The sequence below is a fragment of the Oxyura jamaicensis genome, chromosome Z (genome assembly GCF_011077185.1).
Source record: "Oxyura jamaicensis isolate SHBP4307 breed ruddy duck chromosome Z, BPBGC_Ojam_1.0, whole genome shotgun sequence".
Taxonomy (NCBI): domain Eukaryota; kingdom Metazoa; phylum Chordata; class Aves; order Anseriformes; family Anatidae; genus Oxyura; species Oxyura jamaicensis.
Window position 1 is genome coordinate 37,199,141 of NC_048926.1, and position 26,252 is coordinate 37,225,392.

At 39.3% G+C, this 26,252-nt stretch overlaps 1 protein-coding gene across 9 annotated transcripts in view; it reads right to left on the reverse strand.

Moving 5' to 3' along the window:
* Positions 1 to 26,252, reverse strand: part of PIP5K1B (phosphatidylinositol-4-phosphate 5-kinase type 1 beta) — a 110,728-nt gene that overhangs the window by 48,117 nt on the left and 36,359 nt on the right. For 6 of the 9 annotated variants that reach the window (XM_035310475.1, XM_035310478.1, XM_035310476.1 and 3 more), the window contains 2 exons: positions 25,004 to 25,072; positions 10,644 to 10,774 (listed from right to left, as the gene is read on the reverse strand). In XM_035310475.1, the coding sequence (XP_035166366.1) occupies positions 10,644 to 10,774; positions 25,004 to 25,072 (200 nt within the window). Of the gene's footprint in view, positions 1 to 10,643; positions 10,775 to 25,003; positions 25,073 to 25,678; positions 25,756 to 26,252 lie in introns of those variants that run through there. The other 3 variants (XR_004746254.1, XM_035310472.1, XM_035310471.1) reach the window with 3 other exon arrangements.

A 26,252-nucleotide genomic window follows, 5' to 3' on the forward strand; every position in this document is an offset into this window, starting at 1 on the left:
TAAACAATTCAACTAAAGGGAAAAAAGGGAAAGGGAAAGAGGGAGGGGGAAAGGGAATAACAAAACAAAACAAGTAAAGGGTATGTGGAAGTGCAGAGGAAAGAAATTACTCTCTACTTCCCACAAATGAGCAATGCTTGACCACGTCCTTGAAGCAGGGCCTCAACGCATGCAGCCGGTGTTCGGGAGGAGGACAGACAATGAGAGCCCACCCCTCCCCTCTTCTTCCTTTTTCCACCTTTTATTGCTGAGTGTGACATCACATGGCATGGAATATCCCTTTGGTTGTGTTAGGTCAGCTGCCCTGGTGATGTTTCTTTCTCACTTTTTTGCCCACCCCCTAGGAGGGTTAGAGAGAGTCCTGATGCTGTGCCAGCACTTCTCAGCAGCAGACACAACACCGGTGTGATACCACTGCTGTTCTAGCTACAAGTGCAGAGCGCAGCACTGTATGGGCTGCTGCAGGGAAAGTTAACATCCCAGCCAGACCCAGTACAACTTGTCACCTACCAAATAACAATGTGATAACAGAAGTCTACCCCAATCCACTTAGCTGCCCCTGCATGCATACCACCAAAATACACCACAACTGAACTGCAGCCAACTACAGGGTTTGAACTGGACAGGAAGCTTTCTTGGGCTCCAGAAATGCACTTTCTTCAGATTTTTGAATAGGAGACAGATGAAGGAAAAAAACGGATTTCTGGCTGGAAATCACATGTCAAAAGATGGCCATGGCTGAGCAAAGATGCATACGAAGGCATTATAATACTGGTATTTTCTGACTGCAAAACCACATGGTTAAGAGCTGGCAAAGGCTGCCTAGTCCTAATGAACTCACTTGCACATTTTATAGTCTAACATATAACAACTCTAAGGTATTAAAATCACATCCACTTATATTATATTGTTCCATTATATATTAAAAAAGAGAAATCAATAAGCTACTAGGCTGAATGTGATATTTTTCCTTACAGTTAAGGCTTGCTAATGCTTTTTCTTACAAAGGCTTCAGTATGCCAGTCTTGCCTGACATGAAGCTTTGATTGACACTGAATTTTTCTGTAATATTGGGATGACAAAGGATAAATATATAGTTATACTGAGAACTTGGGGCCACATTTGTAAATGTATTAGATTGTTTTAAGATGCAGACAAGAAGAGAACAAAGTGTTCTTTGATGAAACATCACATCCTTGTCACAAAAGATTTATCATCTAAATTATATAATGAACCTCCTACCTTTTAGAACATACCTTTATAAATCTGCTTCCTGTAGCTATAACTCAACAGCATTTTTGTGTAAGTGTGGCAATAAATATATGGCATGTCCTTGCTCTGCTAGAACATGTCTGTCCCATCGTTGAAACTTCACTAGGGTAGGAATGAAGATACGATGTTTTCTATGCTAATATCATGGGCCCAAGCCATTTCTTAAACACAGTATAAAGAAAAATGACCACAAGTTAAAAAAAAAAAAAAAAAAAAAAAAAAGGTTCTTAATAGCTCCAGAGATGGACTGTAATGCACAGTACATGGAAATTTATTCCAGAAAAAATGGAAAATAGAGCAACTATTTTTATACAGCACTGACACAAAGAACAATTCCACGTACCTAACAGCATGTAAGCTTACTTGATTACAGATGCGGTAGTCATTTCACTAAGCAGGTTAAGTTCCTTTATTCTTTGTAAAATTATTACTAAAAAAAAAATCTTTTTTACTAAGGATCTGCAGGGTTTGTTATCATACCCTACAGTTTCTGCTGATCATATTGATTAATTTCAGTTTCATTGCCTAATAGAATAGATTAGAAGATGCCAATAGTAGGCTTGTCTCTGATGTAAGAAACAAGCTTGACAAAAACATAAGATTTCTTCATTAGCTTTCTGGATTAACGTTGCTTTTAAGAGAAAAAGGACCCTGACTTCAAATTGTTTCTTACAATAATGAAAACTTTTGAAATCCTTGTGGCTAGGTATGTCCTTGCTCTCACCTTGAAAGGACTGTTTCCACTGACAGTTCCATGCTGTCCTGTTCACTCACTCTTGATGTAAATACATCTCTACCTTACTTCAACATTAAATTGTCCACAGTGTATTCTCTATCTACCCAAAAATCACTTTTAATAGATAAGGATGCTATACACACTATGTGTAGGCAAAAGCAAGCCTCCAGGTAGGTGCATTAACTCAACCCACCATAAAAATTGCAATCATAAAATAAGAAGATTCCTCTGTTTTCTCTCAAAAAAATAAAATACACCTCCCACTCTATTAGTTCCCAATATGATTTATTCTGTGCTTTCTCCTCGCATTTTGCTGGGGAATTCACTCATTCATTCATTGCATTTCACTCTGGCTGGACTAAAGAATACGTGCAAAGCACTTTGTATTATAATTTCTAATCAGGCTAGGTAGTTCCCAGGGTATGGCTATGTCTGTATAGCACATCAAGAAGAGTACCTGAGATTTGCTGAAGAAAAATCTAATCTACAAAATGGAGCTTTGGCCATAAAAGAAATGCACTCCATAAAGAAAGAAGGTAATCATATAAATTTCGTCTCATGTAGTTTAGAGCACACATCTACCAGGAAAAATAAATGACTTTTAATACCAGCTTTGATTCCTACAACCCTGAGGGAGTCTAATCTCTGTACATGAGCTGTGACAAATAACATAGACTTTGGAAAGTTTATGAATCAATTGCAACTTATGAGGTAATTTAATAATCTTTCCTGAAGACCACACAAAAGTAGAAGACTGGTAGTTAGAACGAAAAGGAGAGATTAATTTTAATGTATGCAAGTCAGATTTTAATATCTAAAATAAAGAAATAAAATAAACATTTTCTGGAAGGAAATGGGAGAGCTGGTCACCTGGGATATGGAGAAGGCTGAGGTACTCAATGACTATTTTGTCGCAGTCTTCACCAACAAGAAGAGCTCTAGCCACATGGCCAAGGACACAGAAGGCAAAGGCTGGGACTGGGAGAATGAAGAACCACCCTGTACAGGAGATGGTCAGGTTCAAGACCATTTAAGGAACCTGAAGGTGCACAAGTCCATGGGACCTGATGAGATGCATTTGTGGGTCTTGAAGGCAGACGTAGTTGCTAAGCCATTCTCCATCATACTTGAGAAGTTGTGGTAGTCCAGTCAAGTTCCCACTGACTGGAAGAAGGGAAACATAACCTTTAAAAAAAAAAAAAAAAAAAAAGAAAACCTGGGGAATTACAGGGCAGTCAGTCTCATCTCTGTGCCTGGCAAGATCATAGAGCAGATCCTCCTTCAAACTATGCTAAGGAACATGGAAAATAAGGAGATGACTGGTGACAGCCAACATGGCTTCATTAAGGGCAGATCGTGCCCAACAAATCCGGTGGCCTTCTGTGACAGGGTTACAGCATTACTGGAGAGGGAAAGAGCAACTGTCATCATCTACATGGACTTCTGCAAAGCATTTGGCACTGTCACCCATGACATCGTTGTCTCTAAAATGGCGAGACATGGATTTGATGTTTGGACCACTCGGTGGGGAAGGAAGTGGCTGGATGGCTGCACTCTATGAGTTGTGGTCAACGTCCAAGTGCAGGTCAGTAACGAGTGATGTTCTTCAGGGGTCAGTATTGGGACCTGCATGGTTTAATGTCTTTGTCAGTGACATGGATGAGGGATCAAGTGCACCCTCACCAAGTCTGCTGATGACATAAAGCTGTGTGGTGAAGAGGGAAGGAATGCCATCCAGAGGGACCTAGACAGGCTTGTGCAAACCTCATGAAGTTCAACAAGGTCAAGTGCAAGGTCCTGCATTTGGGATGGGGCAATCCCAAGCACAAATACAGTGTGGGCAAAGAATGGATTGAGAGCAGCCCTGAGGAGAAGGACTTGGGGATATTGGTGGATAAGAAGCTCAACGTGAGCCAGGAATGTGCGCTTGCAGCCCAGAAAGCCAACTATATCACATCAAAAGCACCATGGCCAGCAGGGCGATGGAGACAATTCTCCTCCTCTGCTCTGTTTTTGTGAGACCCCAGGTGGACCACTGCATTTAGCTGTAGGGCCCCGGCACAAGAAGGACATGTACCTGTTGGAGCGAGTCCAGAGGAGGCCACAAAGATGATCAAGGGGCTGGAGCACCTCTCCTACAAGGACAGGCTGAGGGAGTTGGGGTTTTTCAGCCTGGAGAAAAGAAGGATCTGGGGAGACCTTATTGCAGACTTCAAGTATGAAAAAGGGAAGATGGGATGGGACTCTACCAGGGAATGTAGTGACTGGACAAGGGGTAAGTGCTTTAAACTTAAAAAGGGTAGATTTAAATTAGATGTAAGGAAGAAATTCTTCACTCAGAGGGTGGTGAGGCACTGGAACAGGTTGCCCAGAGAAGCTGTGGAACACCTCCAGGGATGGGGCATCAAGACCAGGCTGGATGGGACTTTAGGCAACCCAGTCTGGTGGGAGGTGTCCCAGCCCATGGCAGGGAGGTTGGAACTAAATGATCCTTAAGGTCCCTTCCAAACCCAAACTATTCTATGATTCTGTGAAATACATATATTTTAAATAACAGTATGTGCATCTTAACCTTTCTTCTAGTAAATTACATGGGTTGATTTAAATGTAGGTGGTGCAATATCAAACTAAAAATGAACTAACACCAATTATATTTTCAATGGCTAACCCTGTGGCTTGCAAAAATTCTGTTAAACAGGACACCCACATGTGTTCCTTGTCAGTTTTTCTTTTCTGTGGCCTCACCCTGGTGGGAAGTGCTCATGAGATAGCACACTTATCTGAAGGTGCAGGGAAGATGAGCTGCATCTCTTGATAACAAGCATTCAGCAAAGAGCAGTGTTGATATTCTGTGATGTAGCTGCTTACAAAAGAAATAGTCATAGTATAGTTGTGGATCCACACATAACCTTCTTGTATATAAAAAGGGCAAAGAGAAGGAACAAAAGAAAAGAATATCAGCTCTCTCATATGACAGCAACTCTTTTTTTTCAAATCTGTAAATCACAATAAATCATCTAACATTAAATGCTCCCAGCTTTGAAAACTAGCAAAGAGTATCAAATATCAGTGCTACCGTTCTTGGAAAAAGCTGCTCATTTATAACCCATCAAAATGTGTTCAAGTGCTACTAACTGTATACAACAAATACACACTCATAGACCAGTGCTAATGTAGTTCAGGCACAACTTTGGCATATTCATTTCCTACATATTATTTCAGGAAAACAATTGTTTCCCTTATGGTAGAAATAGGTATTATGGCTACCTGTACAAATAGGTGTGTGTTTGCTTTTTTCACATTGTGGGATAAAGTCCAGTGGTAATATCCTTGCTTCTCACTGTATTTGCTGTATTTTTGGTTACTATTTACTCTATGCTAAGCAGTCTCCTGCAAAGGCAGCTGTAAAGCAGACCCGTGAATTGCAAACAACTTCAAAACAAGACAAGCCAGTGGTATCTGTGGAACAGCTGAATACACAGACATTTTCTTACGATGATGATATGACTGTTTAACAAACAACTGGAGATGCATTTAATGCAAGGGATCTCAGAGTCCTTTACGAATAGCTAAGTAGGTCTACAGGGTCATGTATCCACACAAGTATCCAGGGTATCTCAGGTTTACCAAGAATCTGATACTAACAGAAGTGGGCAAGACCAGTAGTTCACAATGAATATGGGGGTTTTGCTTTTTTTGCCACAGTATCACCATTTCAAATACTATTTGTTTTGAAACAGGAAACTGTTTCCTCCTATTTTAGCTCTCACTCTACTCACAAACCACGAAACTTGGGTCATCCTGCATATCTCTGTGACTGAAGCACTAAAAAAAGAGTATTTCTTTATAAAAGGTGTCTTCTTAGCTGTCTTGTGAAACTGCCCAATTGGAAACAAATACGCTTACATAAATTACACAACAACTAAGTGCAGATACAAACATTTGAATCTATTCACATGTAACTTTCAGAGTATTTTATACTACTTTAATTAAAAAGACACTGTTTGGCCCATCACAAAACCCATGATACCTGTCTGACATTTCTGAGGCCAAGTGTCAGTTTTCCCCATTTTCACAGGAAAAAAACATACCAGAAGACAGTACACTTCAGTCTCTGAGGTAGGGTAAAAGCCAGACTGCCTAAACATTGCCCAAGCTTTTACTTTTCTTAGTACTTTCCACTACTGATTTGGGCTGTCATTCAAATGCTACCTTACCACAGTATTAAGCTTTGGATATTAAGTAGCAGAAAGCACTGAATAATCTTTCATTAGCATCAGAAGAAAGCAATTTGCAATTGAACCAGTTCCTTGTACAGATGACTGTAGCTGCAGGGCACATTCAGGTCAACATGTAACAGACTTAATATTTTAATTAGAAACCACAACAAGCATTCATAACATACAGGGTCTAGATCCTGAAAATACAGCATATTAGTGAGGGAAGTGCACAAGACTGATTAACAGCTTGCTGTAAAAAGGTCAAAGACACAGCTGTGCTTAGCAGTGACCTGTATCTGAGAAAACAAGAGATGAAGCCTGAAACATACTGCTTTTCTCCAAATGCTCTGAATTTCTGAAGCTGCATACTACTGACTAGCCAAAGTTGGCTGACAGTATGGAGTGGCTTGTCAAACCACTGCGGAAAGTGTGCCTACCTAAAAAGTGTTTGCTGGTATTGCTTAGGAAGCTGCCCACACTCCCAGCTCACAGGAGCTGCACAGCCACATGGCTCAGAGACCAGCTTGAGCTCCACTGCCAGACACAGCTGGGCTGGTTAGCTCGGCACCAGGGCTTTCCAGCCATGGCCACGCTATCTGGAACTACCTCTGAATTTAAATTAGATAGCTGTCAAAATACTACTGTATCCATATTGCACAAATGATTGATTTGGGAACAAAATGGGGCACCAAGAGATGAACTAGTTCCAACAGAGGCCAGGGGCACTGAAGCATAATGCAGGAAGACAAGAAAAAGCCCCACACAGGTGAAATATGGGAGAGAGGAGGGAGGAGAGAGAGCAGGCAGGATGCACAACTTTCCCACTGAATCCTCCAGCCATTGCTGCTGTAGATAAGCACCAGATAAGCAACTCCCTGTTGTACTTTCAAAGCAGTGTTTAAAAGCAGTTTCCCCAGTGGTTTCAGCCTATGCAGGGAGTTAGGCTGAGACTTCAGGTGTTGTATCTTCAGAATCAACTGGGTCACTGCAAACTGCATTTGCTTTTTTAGCACAAAGGGCACATTTGCATAGTGCCATTTAAACTCAGTCTGGACTGTAGTTCTAAATACACCCTTTTATAGCAACCCCTATTAATACCTCACTTAACTCCCGAAAGCAACACAGTATAAACTCCATATAAAAAAAAAAAAAAAAAAAGAAAAAAAAGAAAAAAAAGGGAAAGTCACAAAAGGGACAATGTGAAGCAGAAAGTACCAAAGGCACTTTCCAACCTCCCCTGTTGCCACAATGTACAAATGAAAGCAAGCAACTTTGCAATTCAAATCCACTCACTCTGCTAAGATACCCATACTTCACTGAGAGTCACTTCCTGAAACAAACATATAAATGAATCTGGGATAACCTATAACCCAATTAAACCCAGTTACAAAGTAACTCTGAGCCAGGCATAACCTGCAATCTGTGGGTTAATCCTGATTTACAACAGCTCCCACAGTAAGTAGTGCAATTATGTTCGATTCTGAACCGACCATTTTTCCCTGCCTCCTTCCTCCCTCCTTCACTGTGAATTGTGCTGAAAGTGTTTTCCTATGGTTACCAAAGCTGGACAGTACTGAGGTTTACTTCAGGGGCTGAGGGAGATGCAGAGGCTATTTCTCTTTGGTCACTTACTATGTTTATAAACAACTGTTAGCTTGTTAGCTATTTTTCCCTAAAACAGCTCAAGTGATATTGTTTTGCTCACTGGAACACAGCCTGCTGTTTTGCTGCATTTCTAATAGCTCAGGCCTATTTCATCACAGGCACTATGACAATGCTCATGTTGCTGTTAAAAGAGCAGGTGTGCCTGCGACTGTGCAAAACAAGTGTTCTCCCACTTCTCTTTCCAAATCACATCTGCCAGATCTGGATGTCACTGGGCAATATCAGCTAATACCCTGGTTGGAGTTGCAGCTAAATTATGTATACCCCAAGCAAGAGGAAAAATGTTGCTTCTTGCTTGGTAAGTGACTAATTTCAGTACCATGCTTGATGCACTACCTTGACATGTTCTCTTCCAGCTGCAGGTATTGGGCAAAAGGATTAGTTCACCTCAGCTTGCTCATGGATCCTCATAACCTCCCAGCAGTAGTCAGCCCACTGCATCTGCTGGTGTAACTAATTTGAACTTAGGTCTTTCAACCCTGACCAGTCAAAGCCAAAAACAAAAAAGGACCCAGAGAGGACATACAACCTTATCTTTTTACCTCCAGCTACGGTAATGAAGCCAACTACAGATATGACTCAGGAATTATGCATATAATGCCACTATTAAAGACTCAAAATGCCAGCACCCTTGGCCATCAGGAAAGAAGCCTGTATCATTACATGTAATACTAAATTATTATGATTTATGCAAATTAATAACACCTTGGATCAAAAATACTTTAGATGAATGTGCATGTTATGTGAAGACAAGTGAAAGACTTTAAATTTGAAATTTGTTTGTTAGTTTAAGAAATGAAGTGTCATGGTTGTTTTTAAGAGACTGTTATGGACAGCCAATTCTTAGTTTCAGAGAAAGTATTACCAGCTAGGGTTATGTGTAGGAAGGCTCTTTGTTATAGGCAAGATGAGTTACTGTATTATGTACTCCTGCTTACTAGACAGCTATTCAAAACCAAGAAGTCAGACCACTTGCTGATCCAGCCATTTCTTTCATTCATATCATTTTCCTTTTTTTTTTTTTTTTATGTATCTGTCTAGAAAGGTGCTACTAAAGCTTTTATTATAAATTTCATGTTACTGCAAATAGGCTATTACTTCAGCCTTTGTTCTCTTTCTCAGCCAGAAGGGATCACTCCTCATTCTCCCCTAAAACCAGTACCAAACAAACAAGGAAATCTCTTTTCTGAGTGTACAAGCATGAAAGTTTCATAGGTGACTACAAACCATTTTATCTTACTTGGCTTTTGAAAGAATGTTAAAAAAGATTAGACTTTTTTCCCCAAAAGCTTGGCTATATAATAAAACAGTTTTATCATGTATATCTCATTGTGTTTCATGAACAACAAAGTCAGTATCACAGCCAAACAAACAATTACAGAATCCTGCACAGCTGTCACAGTTGCATAGTTAACAAATATGATGGCTCATTCCATTTTTCAGAACAAAGAATACACTTATTTACATGATATGCAAATTTCTCAGTTGTAATTTGGATTCTTTAACGAAGAAAAAGTTGAGGTTACAGTGTATGAAAACACATGCACATAGGCAACATATTGATGTCTATCTAATCCCCAAGAGAAAGAGTACAAAGTTGCATATGGACATTACAGTAAACAACAGAACACAGGATATGGGATATCCTTGATTCCTACAAATGTAATGTAAATGCTTCTTTTCACACAAGAAATAACCCTACTCCTTAAAAGATATCACAGTTCAGAGGAAATTAGAAGTTGAAACTAGAAAATTTACAGAGATCAACTTCAACCTACTACAATTATTTTGTTCATTGTCAGTTTACGTTCCTGTTTAGTGACATTAATAATCTCTAAATATTACTAGGAACAGTTTATGAAGTAACATTCAAATTGCAAATGAATCAGACTTAAAAAAGATTTTAAATATTCCCAGGTTCAGGAATTACTGCATAGATAGCATCTCCTTAAAAAATGATGGACACTACTAGTACTTAGTAATTCTGGAAGTCCAGACAACACCAAATAGAACACATCCTCCTGGTTTTGAAATATGTTTCCTATTTTCCTATACTTGCTTTATTTGTTCGTACCATAAGTAACTTGGAAGTTACATGACACTGTACATCAGCTTCTGAACCCACCAAATGAAGATGACCTTGATTTCTCTCATCAGTGTAACTGTATTATTACAGATTCTATATCATCATTGCCAAATGCAAGGCAGTAATGGTGCACAACTTTTAGTCTGCTACTAGGAGCCAAACCTAGTCACAGGCTAAAATCCTGGCTAGAATGCTATACTAAAGCTAACATCTTATGTTACTCTTAACCCTATGGGACTGGAATTTGCATTGATTTTGGTAACACCTCAACTGCATTGATTCTGATAACACCTCAATAAAATTGCAAGTATTATACTCAGTTTTTAGAGCACAAACTATGTTTGTGAACTCTGGACATAATACTTGCTTGCGTATAGATCCATCAATCACTTTCAACTGTAGTTAACTTATTTAATTGAAAGTGTCACAATTATTTTCCTTCTCTAGATACAATATGCCTCAACTCTTCAGTTGAAGTGTGATTTTCTCCCTACCTTCATTTTCAATGACAACATGAAGACAGGAGCATTTTCAAGTTCTCCTATCTCAAGCTTACTCCAACCCCATTTTGTCAGAATTGTAAACCAATCCTTATTTGAAATATTTAGGTAGAGTTTCACTATGAAATTCTGCAAGAAAGTAATTTGAATAGCCTTGTCCTTACCTGGGTAGGAAGACACTTTCCACTACATAGAAGTCTTGCATAAGAACATCTCTGTCTGGTTTTGATGTAAGGTTTCCTACTGTGTATCCTATTCCAAGCTGGATAGCACCTTTAATAGCTGAGGATGCGGTCTGCATAGAAAGTAAGAATTCAAGCATCAGTTTGCTACAAACAGATTTCTGTTCTTTATCAGTAATATAATATACTAAACATGTAATCGTTATCATAACAACAATGCTACATCATCTTTATCTCCTTGCCTTCAAGAGCAGAGAACTTTTATCCAGAGATGATTTTTTTTTTTTTTTTCAATTACAAGATTTAAAGAAATACTATGCTGTAGCAAAAGCCACAAAAAACTACTCTCTGGTTGTACAGACTGAGAGCTTTAAAACTGTCTAAAGAATGCAGACATCAGGTTCTAACTTGGAGACTTCCAATATAATTAGACATCCAAACCACCTCCATAGTCTGATACTGCATGCATTCTCTTCTGGAAAAAAAAAAAGTTACAGATTCTATGGAAATGTACACACATGCTAATATGTAAGTCACAATGCTGGCTGCTGTTCTACATACAAATTCTGGATACAAATTTATTTACTAAGTTCTGGTTAGCAGTCAGTACAAGAGGTGCACTGACTGGGGGGAATCCAGAGAGAAACCGAAGTGATGAGGAAAGAAAAATCTCTATAAAAATCTATGCACAGAGAGTGAAAGACTTAAGTGACTTAAATTCAAATAACAAGGTTTGAAGCGGACAGAAGAGTTCAAATGGGCAGTGCCAGATTGTTTTAGACACCGTATACGCAAATTGAGCTCATCTCTGAAATTTTCTCATGCTGACTAGACAATCCTGCTTTGGTGGATAAAAAAAATGACAGAAGTGAGTCACGATAAGAAATTGCCCAAGAAAGGAACTCTTAAGAAAATATGAAAAGAGTGACTACAGGAAACAATTGGGAAGGCAAAGAAGGTTGTCAGGAAGGAAGTATCCTCCCTTAGCATGGCATATTTTCTCTAATTTGAAGACACTATTTTGATGCCTGTTTTCAGGTTTTATCTCCCACCCACCAAACCAGAGACTGTATCAGCAAACAAAAAACACCAGAAGCTCCATGACCAGAACTATTGCAGCACTTGAACACAAACATTCAGAAATGAGTGGAATTACATAAGAGTTAATGTATACAAAACTACTTTTGTTTTAGTTCTCAGAACAGCTTATGCCAGAGTCACTGCTTATTTTTAGAAAAGAAAAGATGGAGATGTGTAGTTCCTCTGCATAACAAGCAGAACTTGCACTTTTATAACAGTTCTGAACAGGCAATTTGGTGGGAACAAATAATGCCACTATTCTTAGACTGATACTTTGACTAGTAAAAAGATTTGGCTTGTGTTGTAAGAAGATTCACATTTTTCTTTCCTAAAAAGGCCTCTATTCATGAATGATTAATGCCCAACAAAAGCAGTAATTATGTAACTTTGACCAAACCAATACACATACAAAAAGAGTTTGTGCTTCATAGCTGGACCCCCATCCTGTTCACTGCCACAGGTAACAAAGGCAGGTAACCCAGTAATGTGATTCCAAGAGGACAGTACTGGATCACCATTTTGGCACGTAAAAAAAAATTCTGCAGGATTTCTGCAAATACAGAATTTATCTACAAGGTTATTTTCTTGTGAATTTCCACTCCTATTAAGGGGTGACATTAGCAATCACCCATAATCACAGCACTGGGTTTAACAGAAAATCAATGTTATTAATTATTCAGGATATTTTAAAAACTGTTTTCAAGCAAATTGATAGCAGTTACAGCATGCTGAAGGCAACTGCTGACCCAGGTCAATTGCTTATGAACTACTGTCATGAGTTAACAACCCTCACAAAAGCTGGTCAACCAAGACTCCCTTACAAAAGGCTATTTTTTGTTTTCACAAACCTTAAAATGAAAACAAAACAGACCTTGGAATTTCTCTCAGTACAAATACCTGCTTTGGTCTATTGTTTATTATTATTATTATTTTGTGGATAAGAATGGAATCCAAGGAGGAGAAAAAGAGCTGCTCCTCAGGCTTTAGGGGAAATGTTCTTGATTCATCCATTTCACTGCTAAAACATATAAATATACATATATATATATTTATTGGAAGTCAGTGTCTACCAATGCAAATGGCAAATACCCACTCTCAGCATTCATTTTTCCCTACTCAGGCACCTCTTCCAATGCTATGAAAGCAGCAAAGTCTAGTTTCAAACCTAAAACCTTCATATCTTTCAATTCCTCTTAAATACTCCCTACTGTAGAGAAAGCAATAAAGTTTAGCAATCTTCTGTGCCAAGAATTCTCCTTTGTAGAGACTAAAATATTTATATACTGGTCTCATGCAGATGTTAACAAAATTGCTTTGGGCCCACGTATCAGCTGTAAGTGTGCAGCAACTCTTGGATCACTTACCATGTTATCATCACCTTCTGAAGCTCTAAGAAATCAAAGAATGAGAATAACCAGGAAGATGAACAACTTCAGTTCATGAATTATATGCTCTGGAACTAACTGGATTCTTAGCAAATAATGTATACCCTGACAACTATCTTTGCTACCTGAAGTGGCATAACAAAACAAACACCTATCATCCTCCTTTTACTGATTAGGATATTACTACCTACTGCACAGGGGCACTCAGTGTTGGGTTTTGTACTGACAATGAGACAAAAACCCATAAAAATGTGCCAGTTTCAAACTAGACTATTTTTTACTGACCCTAATACCACAAATCCTAACGTGTCAGGCTTGAATGTGTCTACCTCTGTAACATTAACAGCAGAAACTTGAATGGGCATAAGCATACATCCTCATTTTTCTCAGATCAACTCAGATCCTAAGTGTTATTGACTTATAACAATACCTACTTCTAATACTGCTGTTGAAAAAAGAGATTTGCTGTCCACTCTCCAGCCCACAAAATATATGCATGCTACCCATCACACTGTGCCACCAACAACGTCTATGTGGCCAGACAACAAGTTACAAAAGAGCTGATGGAACAGCAAGTTTTCAGGAGGATCAGTTCCCTGATACACATAAACAGTTATGTCAGCCGCCTAGCTGAATCCAAGTATCACACCCTCACAGCCTAAACCAAATTTCATGCTGTTTAAGGTTGTCCTTCTACTGGCTGAGGGAGCGTAAGTGAAATCTGAACTAGCAAAAAGCCTACCTCCTCAAAATTAACATGTCATCACTTCCTGAATACATCCTAACAAACACTGAATGGCACACTAGCTCAGTTCTTTGTGTCATATGGCAATCACATTCTTGACTTGGTAGTGGGATTCCTGGGCTTCTTTTCAAGCCACAATCAGCATTCTCCCCAGCCTAGGTTTTCAACAAAAGTTATTTCAGGAGAGAAAATGTTTTCACATAAATTCAGGTTAAATGTAGATACTAAGACATAAGGCATGCAAGTATATCAGTAAGGATAGCTACAATTCCTGCTGCCACAGAAATTGAGAAATTGCCCATTTCCCATACTTCTGCCCTTACCTCCTCCACCTATCTCTCCAGAATGCCAGTATTTTCAAGCAGGTAGGGACAATTCTCTTCCACCTGCCACCAATCACCTGTTAAGTGGGAACAGTTCGGCAGAGGAAATGATACATTTCAGGAAGAGGTGCAACAGTGATAAAGTGCTCCAGGATCCTCCCAGACAGAATTCACCAGTCCCATTTAAATTAAACACAAGTGGGGTCACCCCATCTAGATTACTCTATATAGAACCACAGACTTGTAGAATGGTTTGGGCTGGCAGGGACTTTAAAGGCCACCTAATTCCAACCCCCCGCCATGGACAGGAACACCTCCCACCAGACCAGGTTGCCCAAAGCCCCATCCAGACTGGTCTTGAACACCTCCAGGGATGGGGCATCCACAGTTTCTCTGGACAACCTGTGCCAGTGCCTCATCACCCTCTGAGTAAAGAATTTCTTCTTTATATCTAATTTAAACCTACCCTTTTAAAGCCATTACCCTTTGTCCTGTCACTACACTCCCTGGTAAAGAGTCCTATCCCATCTTTCTTGTAGGCCCCTTTAACATTCTTGAAGTCTGCAGTAAGGTCTCCCTCTCTACTCTGATCATTTCTGTGGCTCTCCTCTGGACTTTCTGGTCCATGTCTCTTTTGTGCTGGGGACCCCAGAACTGAACACAGTGCTCCAAGTGGGGTCTCAAAAACCAGAGCACAGAGGGAGAATCAGCTTCCTTTGAACAAGTCAAATAGATTAACAAATAATAGTGGAACTTACTGTAATTTTTTTAAAATTTTCTCCTCAACCAAGAAAATACCTTCATTGTGTCTCATAATGCTTAGATAATTCTACCCTTAATATTCCTACATTTTTTATTTTAGTCATCTGCCTGGCTGTCCATGATATGAACATACTGAAAATGAAACTTTACTCTTCCACTGCTGCCTGTGGTGTCTCCATTATTTTATCCTTGAATATAAAAGATTAAAAAGTTGTCATTCTGATGAAATATTTTTGCCCCTTTTTGTCACAACTAACTATATCTTTTCTCTGTATTTGTCCTATATCTTTGCTAAAAGGCCCATAGAGATGAAAATTGATATGCAGAGTCAAAAAGCGTAGTGAAAGGCTACAGGGTGATAAAATATACTACAGTACACAGTTCAGAATACAGAATATCTTCATCAGAAATAAATATTTTAGCATAAATTGTGCTGTTACATGAAGTATTGTTCTGTACAGATGGGTCTTTTACTCTCTCTACATGACTCCAAGATGAAATTGTTTCAGACTAACAAAATAAATGAAAACTTAAATCCTTTCAAATTAGGCATTAAGTTTGTGCATGATCCCATAAGCAGGACCTTTACACTTCCTTTCCTACAAATATTCTTTTTCAAGCAAGTTCTCTAAAACTTATATTTGTTATTTTCATGTAAAAAGCATTAACAAGATAGCTATAACACGTGTAAAGGCCGTTTACGTTCAGGTAACAACAACAAAAATGAACTGAAGCTATTTAACAACTGGGTACAGGGCTATTGGAAAGACTGAAAATATGTCCTTTAAAAACAGGGAAAAGAATTCAGGGATGACAGTAATACCAGTCCTACAGTTACCAGAAAGTATCTTACATGTTGCCAGATAATTATTTCCATTACAATTTGAAGGTCATTGCAGCTTCCCCATAAATGGCTAGCACACCTAACTAGCCACTGATTGGAATGGCTGGCAACCCTAACTAACCACTGTGTTCACAGTGAACAAAGGCTTTGGATATGGTAAACATGTAAGAAAAAATGTTTAAAAGGATGAACAAGTTCTCTGTATCTGAATGGGGCTGTTGCTGTCAACAAACAAAATATTTAAAACAAACCATGAACAGAGAGAGGAACTGTGTGAGACGCAGGCTTCATTTAATGTTATAGTAGTTCCCCTTACTCTTATTCACAAAGCTATTTTCCCATTCTTCTCCCACAAGTAGCTCATGAATAATGTAATTCTACATTTTTGCTTTCTTTAAAAGGAGTCATCCTAGGAATGTCATATAGGATAGCGTGGATGTAAACTTTGCCCTTGCTTATCTGTTTGCCCTTTTTATGACTCATTTTATTGCAGCTGAAGCTTAGCCTATGAACTTTCTGGGTCAAAGATGGTGATGCCTGGCTTATTGCAGGTGCTATAAAGCAGCTGCTATAATGGTCATACTCTTTGCTTCAGAAAATTCACCTCATTATCATTCTAGAAGGCAAGATGATATTTGCTTTCTCCCACCCTCTGTACTACTGTAATTCAAATAAATACAAGTAAAACAACACAGGTTTTTAAACTCTGCTTAATGAAATGATAGAGATGCCTATTTATGCCACTTCTGTGAATGAGACAGTGAGCAGACAGCATCTGAAGTGAAACCACCATTGATTAACACTGTTCTACAGCTATGCTTCCCACACAGTGGCCATTAGTTCATTTCTTTCTACTACCATCTGTGGAGAAAAGACTGCTCTTATCTCTTTCACCTGCCCACTCTGCTGCTTGGAGGGACTAGATCAATGAACTGGTTGTCTACCTCACAGTACCCTGTTAAAATACTAGCTGGTACTCATCTTTAGTTGGAAAACTTAGCTCATGGAAGAGGTCACACTCCTCCCCATCCTTAAGATTCTAGAGCTTGAGTAGACTTTAATTCTTTAACACCAGTTATTTCGTAACACTACAAGAATGCATTTTCACTTTGAACCTTATAAATCTTACTACACTAACCTGAAACCACAGTGAGAGGCATAAAGAACCTGAGGTTGGCAGTATAGGAAAAAAATCTGATGAAAGATATTCCTTGACTCGTTATTTAAACTAAGACACAATGCACACACTTCAAATTGTTTATTACCTAGATTGCTGAGATGATAAACACCGCTCCCATGTAATGGTACTTCAGAAGGGGACTGGTGTAAAGTAACAGCATATAGAAGCCCTCCTGCAAGCAGCATACTCAGTGAAGTAAAATAAGTAAATAAGTAAATCCACAGGCCTTCACTTCATCAAAATTATTATAGCTGTGTGGATTTGGACAGATCCACTTGTCTACTACAAGTAAACATTTGTTTTTCAGTTACACTGGTTACCATAGGTACCAGAAATCTGCACATACTACAACTTCTATGCCAACACGGTTTATCTTTTAAAGACCCCTGAAAAGAAACTAAGCCTCCAAAAATAGTGTCAACACTTAAGCCAAACCACCTGAGGAGGGTGCCTGTTGAAAAACAGTATGTTTTTTTCAAGCAATATGCAAAAAAAAAAAAAAAAAAAAAAAAAAAAAAAAGCCTTTTTTAACATTAAGAAATTGCCATTTGATCCAGGATGTACGGGTAGTAATTGTACAGTCCATTGCTTTTGCAGTAGAGCTTTCTTGTCTTTGGGTGCTTCCTGAGCTTAAAGTCCCATTGACAACACTTTTTACATCTGCTTCTGTTGATGCTTCTGTAAGTGGCTACCATATATATCTCAGCATGCTCTCTGCAGCTGCCACATTTGAGCTATCAGTTTCCTTTTATGTTAGATCACAGACAGGGACACTAAAATAGAACTACTGGAAAACTAGTAATGAACTGTTTTTCCTGTTTCTCCACAACTTGGAGTAACATGGTACCCCTTCGCTCACCCTTAAGGTCATACTGCCTATCTCTCTGACAGCTGCTTGCCCAGCTGCTGCAGGTCACATTTCATCAAACTGGACTTCTGTCCATCCTCCTCACCTCTGGATCTTGGTGCTGGGGGGCAGAGGTTAATGCCTATTCCTCAGCTGCTCTTCCTACAGAAAAAGTTACCTCATACTACTAGTCTGCTTTGCAAGGAGCAGCTGGGACCTCTAGAAAAACTCTGCACAATGTTTTTGCTACAATAAGGCAATTCATAACTCAAAATAAACAGAAAGACAGGCATCCAGATGTAAGCAGAAGTAGTGTCACAGACCTAGCAAAATAAAAGGCTGCAGCAAAGGGTAGAAATATCCAGGGTATATCTAGTCTTTCAGAAAGCTATTCATTATACTGGTCTATGCCATGTTCTTTGGCCACTCTTTTTCTTTGCACTCCAGAGCTGTGCCAGAATACAAAGTAATGCAGCGCTACATGCTCCTCTAGTGTTGGCTGTGCTTTCTATATTAAACATATCAATAGCCATGACCCTAAAATATAAATAACAGACCACACCTTTAGCTAGTTACTGTTCAAAATTGGCAAAAGCTGTTTTCTTGTAATTTTTTTTTTTTCAATAATGTTAATAACTTTTCTGGGATGTTCTCCCAGAAAAGAAAACACAGCCATGTTAGATTCTTTCACTTCCAGCTCATTTGCTATCAGAACGATTTTATCACCCAAGTTGAATATGATCTTCCCTCATATTTCAAAATTGGATTCAGGTGACTTCATGGTTTTTAGTTAGTTATTTCTCTGTTTCAAAACACCTATGCCAAAGTTTCAGAAGTAACCATGAATCCAAGTGCTTTAGTTCCACCACCCCATGCAAAAAAAAAATAAAAATAAAATAAAATTGATTACTGTAAGTCTGGTAGTAGCCATTGCTACAAGCAAAACCATTAAAACCCATTTTGTCAATATCTTTACAAATGTACAAAGCACTCAAAAGTATGCCATTGAAAATATACATTCCAGTGCAGCACAAACTCCAGGAGGGAAGTTTCATTGTCTACAAGAGCAAGTATTCTATCTGTACACATCAGGCTCAGGACATAACCCAATGCCTTCAGTGATGCAGCAATGCTACTTGTACATGTTTGCTAGCTCTAACAATAAGTAGCTGATTTCCTTTATTCAGATAAATTCCCTCTGCTCCTGGGCAAAGTGACTCACACATGATGTGCAGTTTTGAACAGGTTACGTAAGAGGCTTGCTGTAATACACTAGAGAGTAGAACTGTAAAATATGTAACAACAGGAAACAAAGCCATGCCACGCATATATGCATGTGCGGCAGCATTCAGATTACAAGCAGAGATTCTGGTAAACCAGTAGCAGGTTTCCACAAAAAGAGCACTATGTATTCTGGTGTAATTTTCTTATACACACTTAACATGCTCTGACAGACCTTTCTGTGCCTCATTCTTGCTACCAGCATATTAAGTTTCAGAATACTACTGAAATCTCACTTGCCAGAAAGAAGATTAAGGAACAACCGTATGATTGAAGACATTGAAATGCAAAAGCTGCATTGTGTGTCAGCAGATTCTCACAACTGAGTCTGCAAAATATCAGGAGGAAAATAAAAGAAGTGGCTACTGCATACTTGAGATTTCAGTGACAAAAATTGTGATGGATATCCATGAGAAGCTACAGTCTGGTGACTACATTTTGCTGCCAGGTCTCCTTGCTACTCTGCTTAAGATCAAATGATGCAAATAATCTCCACTTCTCAATTGTTTCTCAGCTTCTTTCAAAAGAACAACCAAAACCAACAACAACAAAAAAACAACAACATCCAGTGAAACTGACCAACCAACCCCTCTCCACCCCGCCCAAAGCACCTTCAGAATTTGCATACTTTGAGATTTCTTTGATCTCTAAATTATTTCAATCCTGTACCTTAAAAGTTGCATTGAACACACAACTGTGAAGCTTCTCTGCCTTTGTGTGGGAGAGAGTTAATTTTCCTCCTAGTAGCTGGTATGGTGCCGTGTTTTGGGCTTAAGATGAGAATAATGTTGATAACACACCAATGTTTTAGTTACTGCAGAGCAGCGCTCATGCAGAACCAAGGACTTTTCAGCTCCTCATGCTGCCCTGCCAGCGAGGAGGCTGGGGGTGCACCCAGAAGGGAACAAAACCAGGACAGCTGGCCCAGGCTGGTCAAGAGGAAGTCCCACACTCATGCTCAGCAATAAAAGCTCGGGGTAGAGAAGAAATGGGTGGGAGGTGATGTTTGGAGTGATGGCAGTTACCTTCCCAGGAACTTGTCACATGTGCTGCTTTCCTGGAAGTGGCTGATCCTCTGCCTGCTGGTGGGAAGTGGCAAATGGATTCCTGGTTTGGCTTTGCTTACATGTGCAGCTTTTGCTTAATCTAGTAAATTGCCTTTAGCTCAACCCACGAGTTTTCTCAGTTTTACCTTTGTGATTCTCTCCCCCATTCACCTGCAGGGGAGTGAGTGAGTGGTTCCCCACCAGGGTTAAAGCACACCTTCTTCCTCCAGGATGAACAGGCTAGTAATCCCTTTGTGAACTCTACTAAGGCCAAACAATACCATAAAGAGTTACAGTGTGCTGAAGTATAGAAAGGATGATCACTTTTTAAAGTGTTCCCATTTTCACCATTGAACGATTCAGATGCTGCTTCTTAAAGAACTACAAACTAATTTATCACTCCTAACCAGTCCTAACACTAGATGAGAAGATGACTTGCAGCAGTGCGCAGCCTGACTGCATGAACAGGATGCAAAAGGCAGAGTTACAGAAAAAAGATGAAACAACAGAAAAAAGAGCAGATTAGTCCTTAGGTTCAACTCATCCTAGAGCTGCTGCAGCAGTTGAGTCCCACATCACTAGATACAACTGCAGCTGCATAGCCCACTCACACTTCAGTCAGTCCAGTTGCTGCTTAAAGCAATATCTACATCAGCTCTGGAGACTTCAGAAGGTTAAATGATCCACAAGGAAAAGGCAGTGAAGGTTTTCTACATGCCCCAGCAGAAAGTTGTTTTTCTTCAAACAATGATTAGAAATAATTTGTTCTCTGATGGAGATGTGTTTTAGTAAGCCATCGTTCATCCTGTGTCAATGTGACTGACTGTATTGTGCTAAGGAAAGCAGTGCAATTTACATTTGAAGCAAGCTACCTTTATCTCCAAGATAAAATAATGATATTTAAAACTTATATTAAACAGGTCAAACCAAAAGTCAACTATCTGCAATTATTTTCTCTAATTTTCCTTCATGTTTTACTTATGATGGCAAGGAATATCTACGTTTTCAGATCAAGCAATGAAAACACTGTTTAATATGTATTGGTTAGTTAGGTTTATTTCTCATTGGATCTGGCAAATGGAAAATGCCTCTAAAGCTATGACATTTATTTAATTTTCTCTTACGAATTTACATCAGACATTTTCCATGCATTATGTTTCCCATTTGTATGCACTTAATATATATTATGCATTTCTATATACATACATGATTAAAGTTGCGCAGACATAATCCTTGCATACTATTATGAAATATGGACACAAGATATAATCAATCAATACATAATTAATCAAAATACAAAATGATTTAAAGCAAAGTCAGTTCGCTTTTTATATGAGATTGAGAAATGCCCCCTCTCTCCAGCCAACACGCAAGGAAAACATAACCTTTCAGTAATGCAGTATCAGCACATTACTTATCCCTACAGATATCATTTTAGTTTTGGCATTACAGTCATTCCAACATACAGCTGAGTATCATGTTTTGTTTTGTTTTGTTTTTGCCACCAAGAAGCAAGCTCCTTTACAACTGCTGGGACAGAGAGGCTGAAGAAGCACACTGGGGCATTTTGCTCTGTGAAAAGATGAAGAGCTCAAGGAAGACTTTAAAGTTAAGACCAAACCACACAGCTCATTAAAGAGTTGCTGCTGAGTTCTCATGTGGAACCATGTAGCCAGGAAGGCCAACAGCATCCTGGCTCCTATCAGGAATAGTGTAGCCAGCAGGACCAGGGAGGTGATTGTCCCCGTTCTCTGCTCTGGTGAGGCTGCACCAGAGTACTGTGTTCAGTTTTAGGTCCCTCAGTTCAAGACAAACACGGAGGTCATGGAGCATGTCCAGAGCTACGGAGCTGGACACAAGTCCTGTGAGGAGCGGCTGAGGGAGCTCGGGTTGTTTGGTTTGAAGAGGAGGCTCAGGGGAGACCTTATTGCTCTATATATATACCAGAAAGGAAGCTGTGGGGAGCTGGTGGTTGGCCTTTTCTCACAGGTAACTAGCGATAGGACTGGAGGGAATGGCCGCAAGTTGCACCAGGGAAGGTTCAGGTTGGAAATGAGGAAAAATTTCTTCTCAGAAAGAGCAGTCAGGCATTGGAAGGGGTTGCCCAGGGAGGTGGTGAAGTCACCATTCCTGGGGGTGTTGAAGGAAAGGTTGGACGTGGTGCTTAGAGACATGGTTTAGTGGGTGACAGCGGTGGTAGGGGGACGGTTGGATCAGATGATCTTGGAGGTCTTTTCCAACCTTAATGATTCTATGAACCTAAGCAGTGCAGACCACAGCAGGAGATGTGGAAGAATGATACTGACTTTTCCTTCACTATGCTCTCTGCTTTGGAAGCACAATCCTTACCTGGGGTAGTGTTGAAACTGAAATTGTCAGCACATTTCAGGATGATTATCTCCTAGTATTAACACTAGAAATCCCTTCAATCACCCATGTAAATCTTGGCATTACAACACTTTTCTTATGTCAATGTTTCTGAACTACCTGTTAGTTATCCATTCTGCCTCCAGTTATCCTACGGGCCTGTGAACCCCCTACAGCCGCATCTCATGATACAACTTCTTTGCCTACCAGACCAATTACTGCACTGTCTTTAGTGGAACACTACAGTGGTACAAACAGCCAAGGTCAAAGATATACACCCAGGTCTAATGTCACACAGCCCTTTATAAGCTTACTCAGTCCCATCTTAACAGCTGATACACAGCTGCCTCTTGACAGTAGAGGTCAAAACAGAGCAGATCTAAAGCCTGTCACAATTCAAGCCAAAAACTGTATTTTGCCCATTTTACGATGAAGAGCATATGCTTCTTCACCTTTAATGTGTTTTTAAAAAATATGGAAGGGAGGCCTCTGCGAATGAGATAACAAGCATGGTCTGACCTCAGAACTACAGGAGTATCTTGCCTAAGCATTCCCACTGCCGTCAAGTGCAGCGGTAGACAGGAACAGGAACTGCCCAAGTAGCTGAAAAAGCATCAGCTGAGGAAACATGCTTGTCTCCAGCCCAGATTTCTGGAGGAAGTGGCACAGGAAGTCACAGGTCAGAATAGCAAGATTTTTCCAGCCAAAAAAAATGGCATGAAATGCCTCTGTCAACTGCACATCCTGCCAGCCTCATCTCACAAATAACTTTCTAGACAAATGCAGTTGATTTATCCGGACTTCGGTAAAAAGTATGCAACATAGGATATCTGAAGAAGGTGAGAATGAAAAGAAAGAGCAATGTTTGTAAAGAATTTGGCTTATGAGGAGAGATATATTATCGAAGTAAAAGCATAATGCAAAGATATGCTACCATTAAGCTCTTTGTGCATTGATTATTGGGTAACACTTTGTTTTTATTCACATTGGCACAAAAAGCAGAAGCATAATCACAACATTTGGTGATAACACTGAATCACAGGGTATCCACAAAGCAGGATGTTGAACAGAGAACAACTGGATGTGTGAATATCACTAAAGGAATTAAACTGGCGTAAGATGCAAGTACAAGTTGGCAGCTCAGGGGAAAGGACAGAATTTGGAGATGACTGACTGTGATCTCCCAGTATTGTTTTGTCAGAGATGCATTTTTAGTAAAAACAAAGAAGAATTGTTGCCATGTCAAGAAATCTTAATAAGGCTTACTCTGGAATATTTTGAATTTAGAGTTGAATGGGAAAAAAGTAGGGCATGTAGGATGACTGGGGGGAATAGCAATTCTCCCTTGCTGGGATTGCCAGGTTTTGTATTGTCTAATCTAGCAATATAGAACTGTGTAAATGTCCACCTTGGGCTCAAGAGCTTCTTTTTCTTCCTAGTACCAATATGTCAAGAGCAATTTAGACTGTGATATTTTACAGTTATAAGCAGAGGGACCAAACATAACCTGTATCTAAAAAGAAAAAAAAACATTTTCTCAAATATTATTTTCTTTCATTTCTGAGAAAATTACCAGAATGTTAAGGCCAGCTAGATACTTAAAATGCAGCTGACAACAAAAGGACTGGGAAAAAAAATACAGCTTAATATTCTTCTTGACTCCACTAGCAGTGCTGTAGGCAACATTCAGAAGAAAAAACAAACAAACAGAAAAACCCACCCTAACCTATGGTATATATTCTAGGAGCATGTAGATCTCAGTGCTACATTATAGGAAGAAAAAAAAAAGATAAATCACCACTTTGAGATAATCTGTCAGGAAAACGATCAAATCCAGCAGCTAACAATTGGCTTATGTAAATATGTACATGTAAATGTGTACATATATCTTGCTTTATTTACCAACATTTCTAGGTGGACATAAACAATGCTGCTCTCAGAGAACCAATGAGAGAAAAATCAAAACCAAAACCAATACCACTTACCATTACAACATCTAAAGAGCCTTATACTCCTACTGTTGATGCATACTACTACATTAATTATAACATCTCTTAACATCTCTTTTTAAAATACAAGTCAAACAAAAAGAGCACTCTTTGGAAAAGCACTTGGAGGTGGTAAGGCAAGTATGCAGTTCAGACATATGGCATAAACGTTCAAAGCATTAGCCAACTCACCATACTACATTTCTGACAACTGTACATGTGCCCAGAATTATTTCTGTTGCTAAGAGCAAAGAATTTCCACCAATCTAGCAAGAATAGGTATTTTAAAACCCTATTGAACTAGCTTTCAAACAGTCAGCTCAGTGGGTAGAAATGTTTTACAATTTCACAAAAGGAGTAAAATACTTTCAAATAATCCATGGAACATGCTTTGTTCTTGTGTTTAGTTCTGAAGCATAGTTCACTCACAGTAGGCTTGAGTTCTCAATATGAAAGGAAAAGCATGTAATGAAAAGGTTGTAAGTCTTATTTACCTTTTTGTATGTTTTCTCTTCATTTGGCTTTTCAGCAGTAACATCTCCATTTTCAGTAACAGACGACATCTAATTATAGAAGATTAAGTTACAAATTAAATACTTGCTTAAGAAAGCATTCAGAAAGGATCATGCAATTTGCTGTCAAATTCTTGCTAATGTCAAACTTTTTAGAGGACAGCAAGTCACCAAGTTACTGACAGTCCATGAGGATTCTCCCCTTTTGATGTTAACTTAACCTTCCTTTTTTTCTGGTCACTTGTTCAAAACAATGTCCAGAGTTGCAGAAAGTAAGTATTTTAGTTAGGATCACCTCTTTCCCACTTTACAGGGAGACCTCAAACTGCGCTGGCATAGTCTATTCACCCTACTGCAACTAAAACTCACTGTTCTTTTCAATTATTGAACTAATTCTTAATTCACTCATTTTGTTTTACACCATTTTACATCTTTCTCTTTGAATAAGCAATATTCTTTTAAGTATGCAAGCATACCACCTATATTCCTTGCCTTATTTGTTCCTGGTTAATTCTTATTCTGCTACCTTTTTCTCTAGAACTTCTCAGCTCTAAGTCAGTGGGTCCAGACTTTGTCGGTTAGGTAATGCCATCAGCAGCAAAATAATATCCCAGCTGTGAGCAGGCTACTATCACAGTCAGCAGGAGCCACAGCTACCAGTTTCATCCTCTCTTTACCAAAAGGATAAATATTTTTGCTGTGCACACTGAACTACTTGTACAACTGTCAGCTACTCTGTGGCCCTCCCTTAAATAAACCTTCACTTCCTCAGAAGCAAACATCCTAACGTACCTTGCCATACAGGTGTGCGCACTCTACTCTCACCTGACCTCTCCCAGCCCCACCTATGGCCTGACCCAGAGACAAAGCAACTGTGGCTTACCACATCAAGGGGCTATCAGATGCCAGGAACAACAGCTCAAGCAGTAGATATGTTCACATCAACCCATTCACCAGCTGCCTCTCACTGGCAGAGTTGGGACTGCTATTATTCCTGCCAGTGCTACTGCCACCAGCATGATCCTCTGCCACTGACCGGTAGACACTGCACTGGGTCTCTCATGCAACACTTATTTGTTTAGCTCCATCACTCAATTCAATTACTGTCATGGCAATATTATCTTTTGGATTATTAAAGACATACTAACACAGGGACTGACAGTAACATTGCAAGTTACAGGACAAGCTATCGTCTTTCACCAGCTCTTTTCTGTGAGTACTTGACTTCACA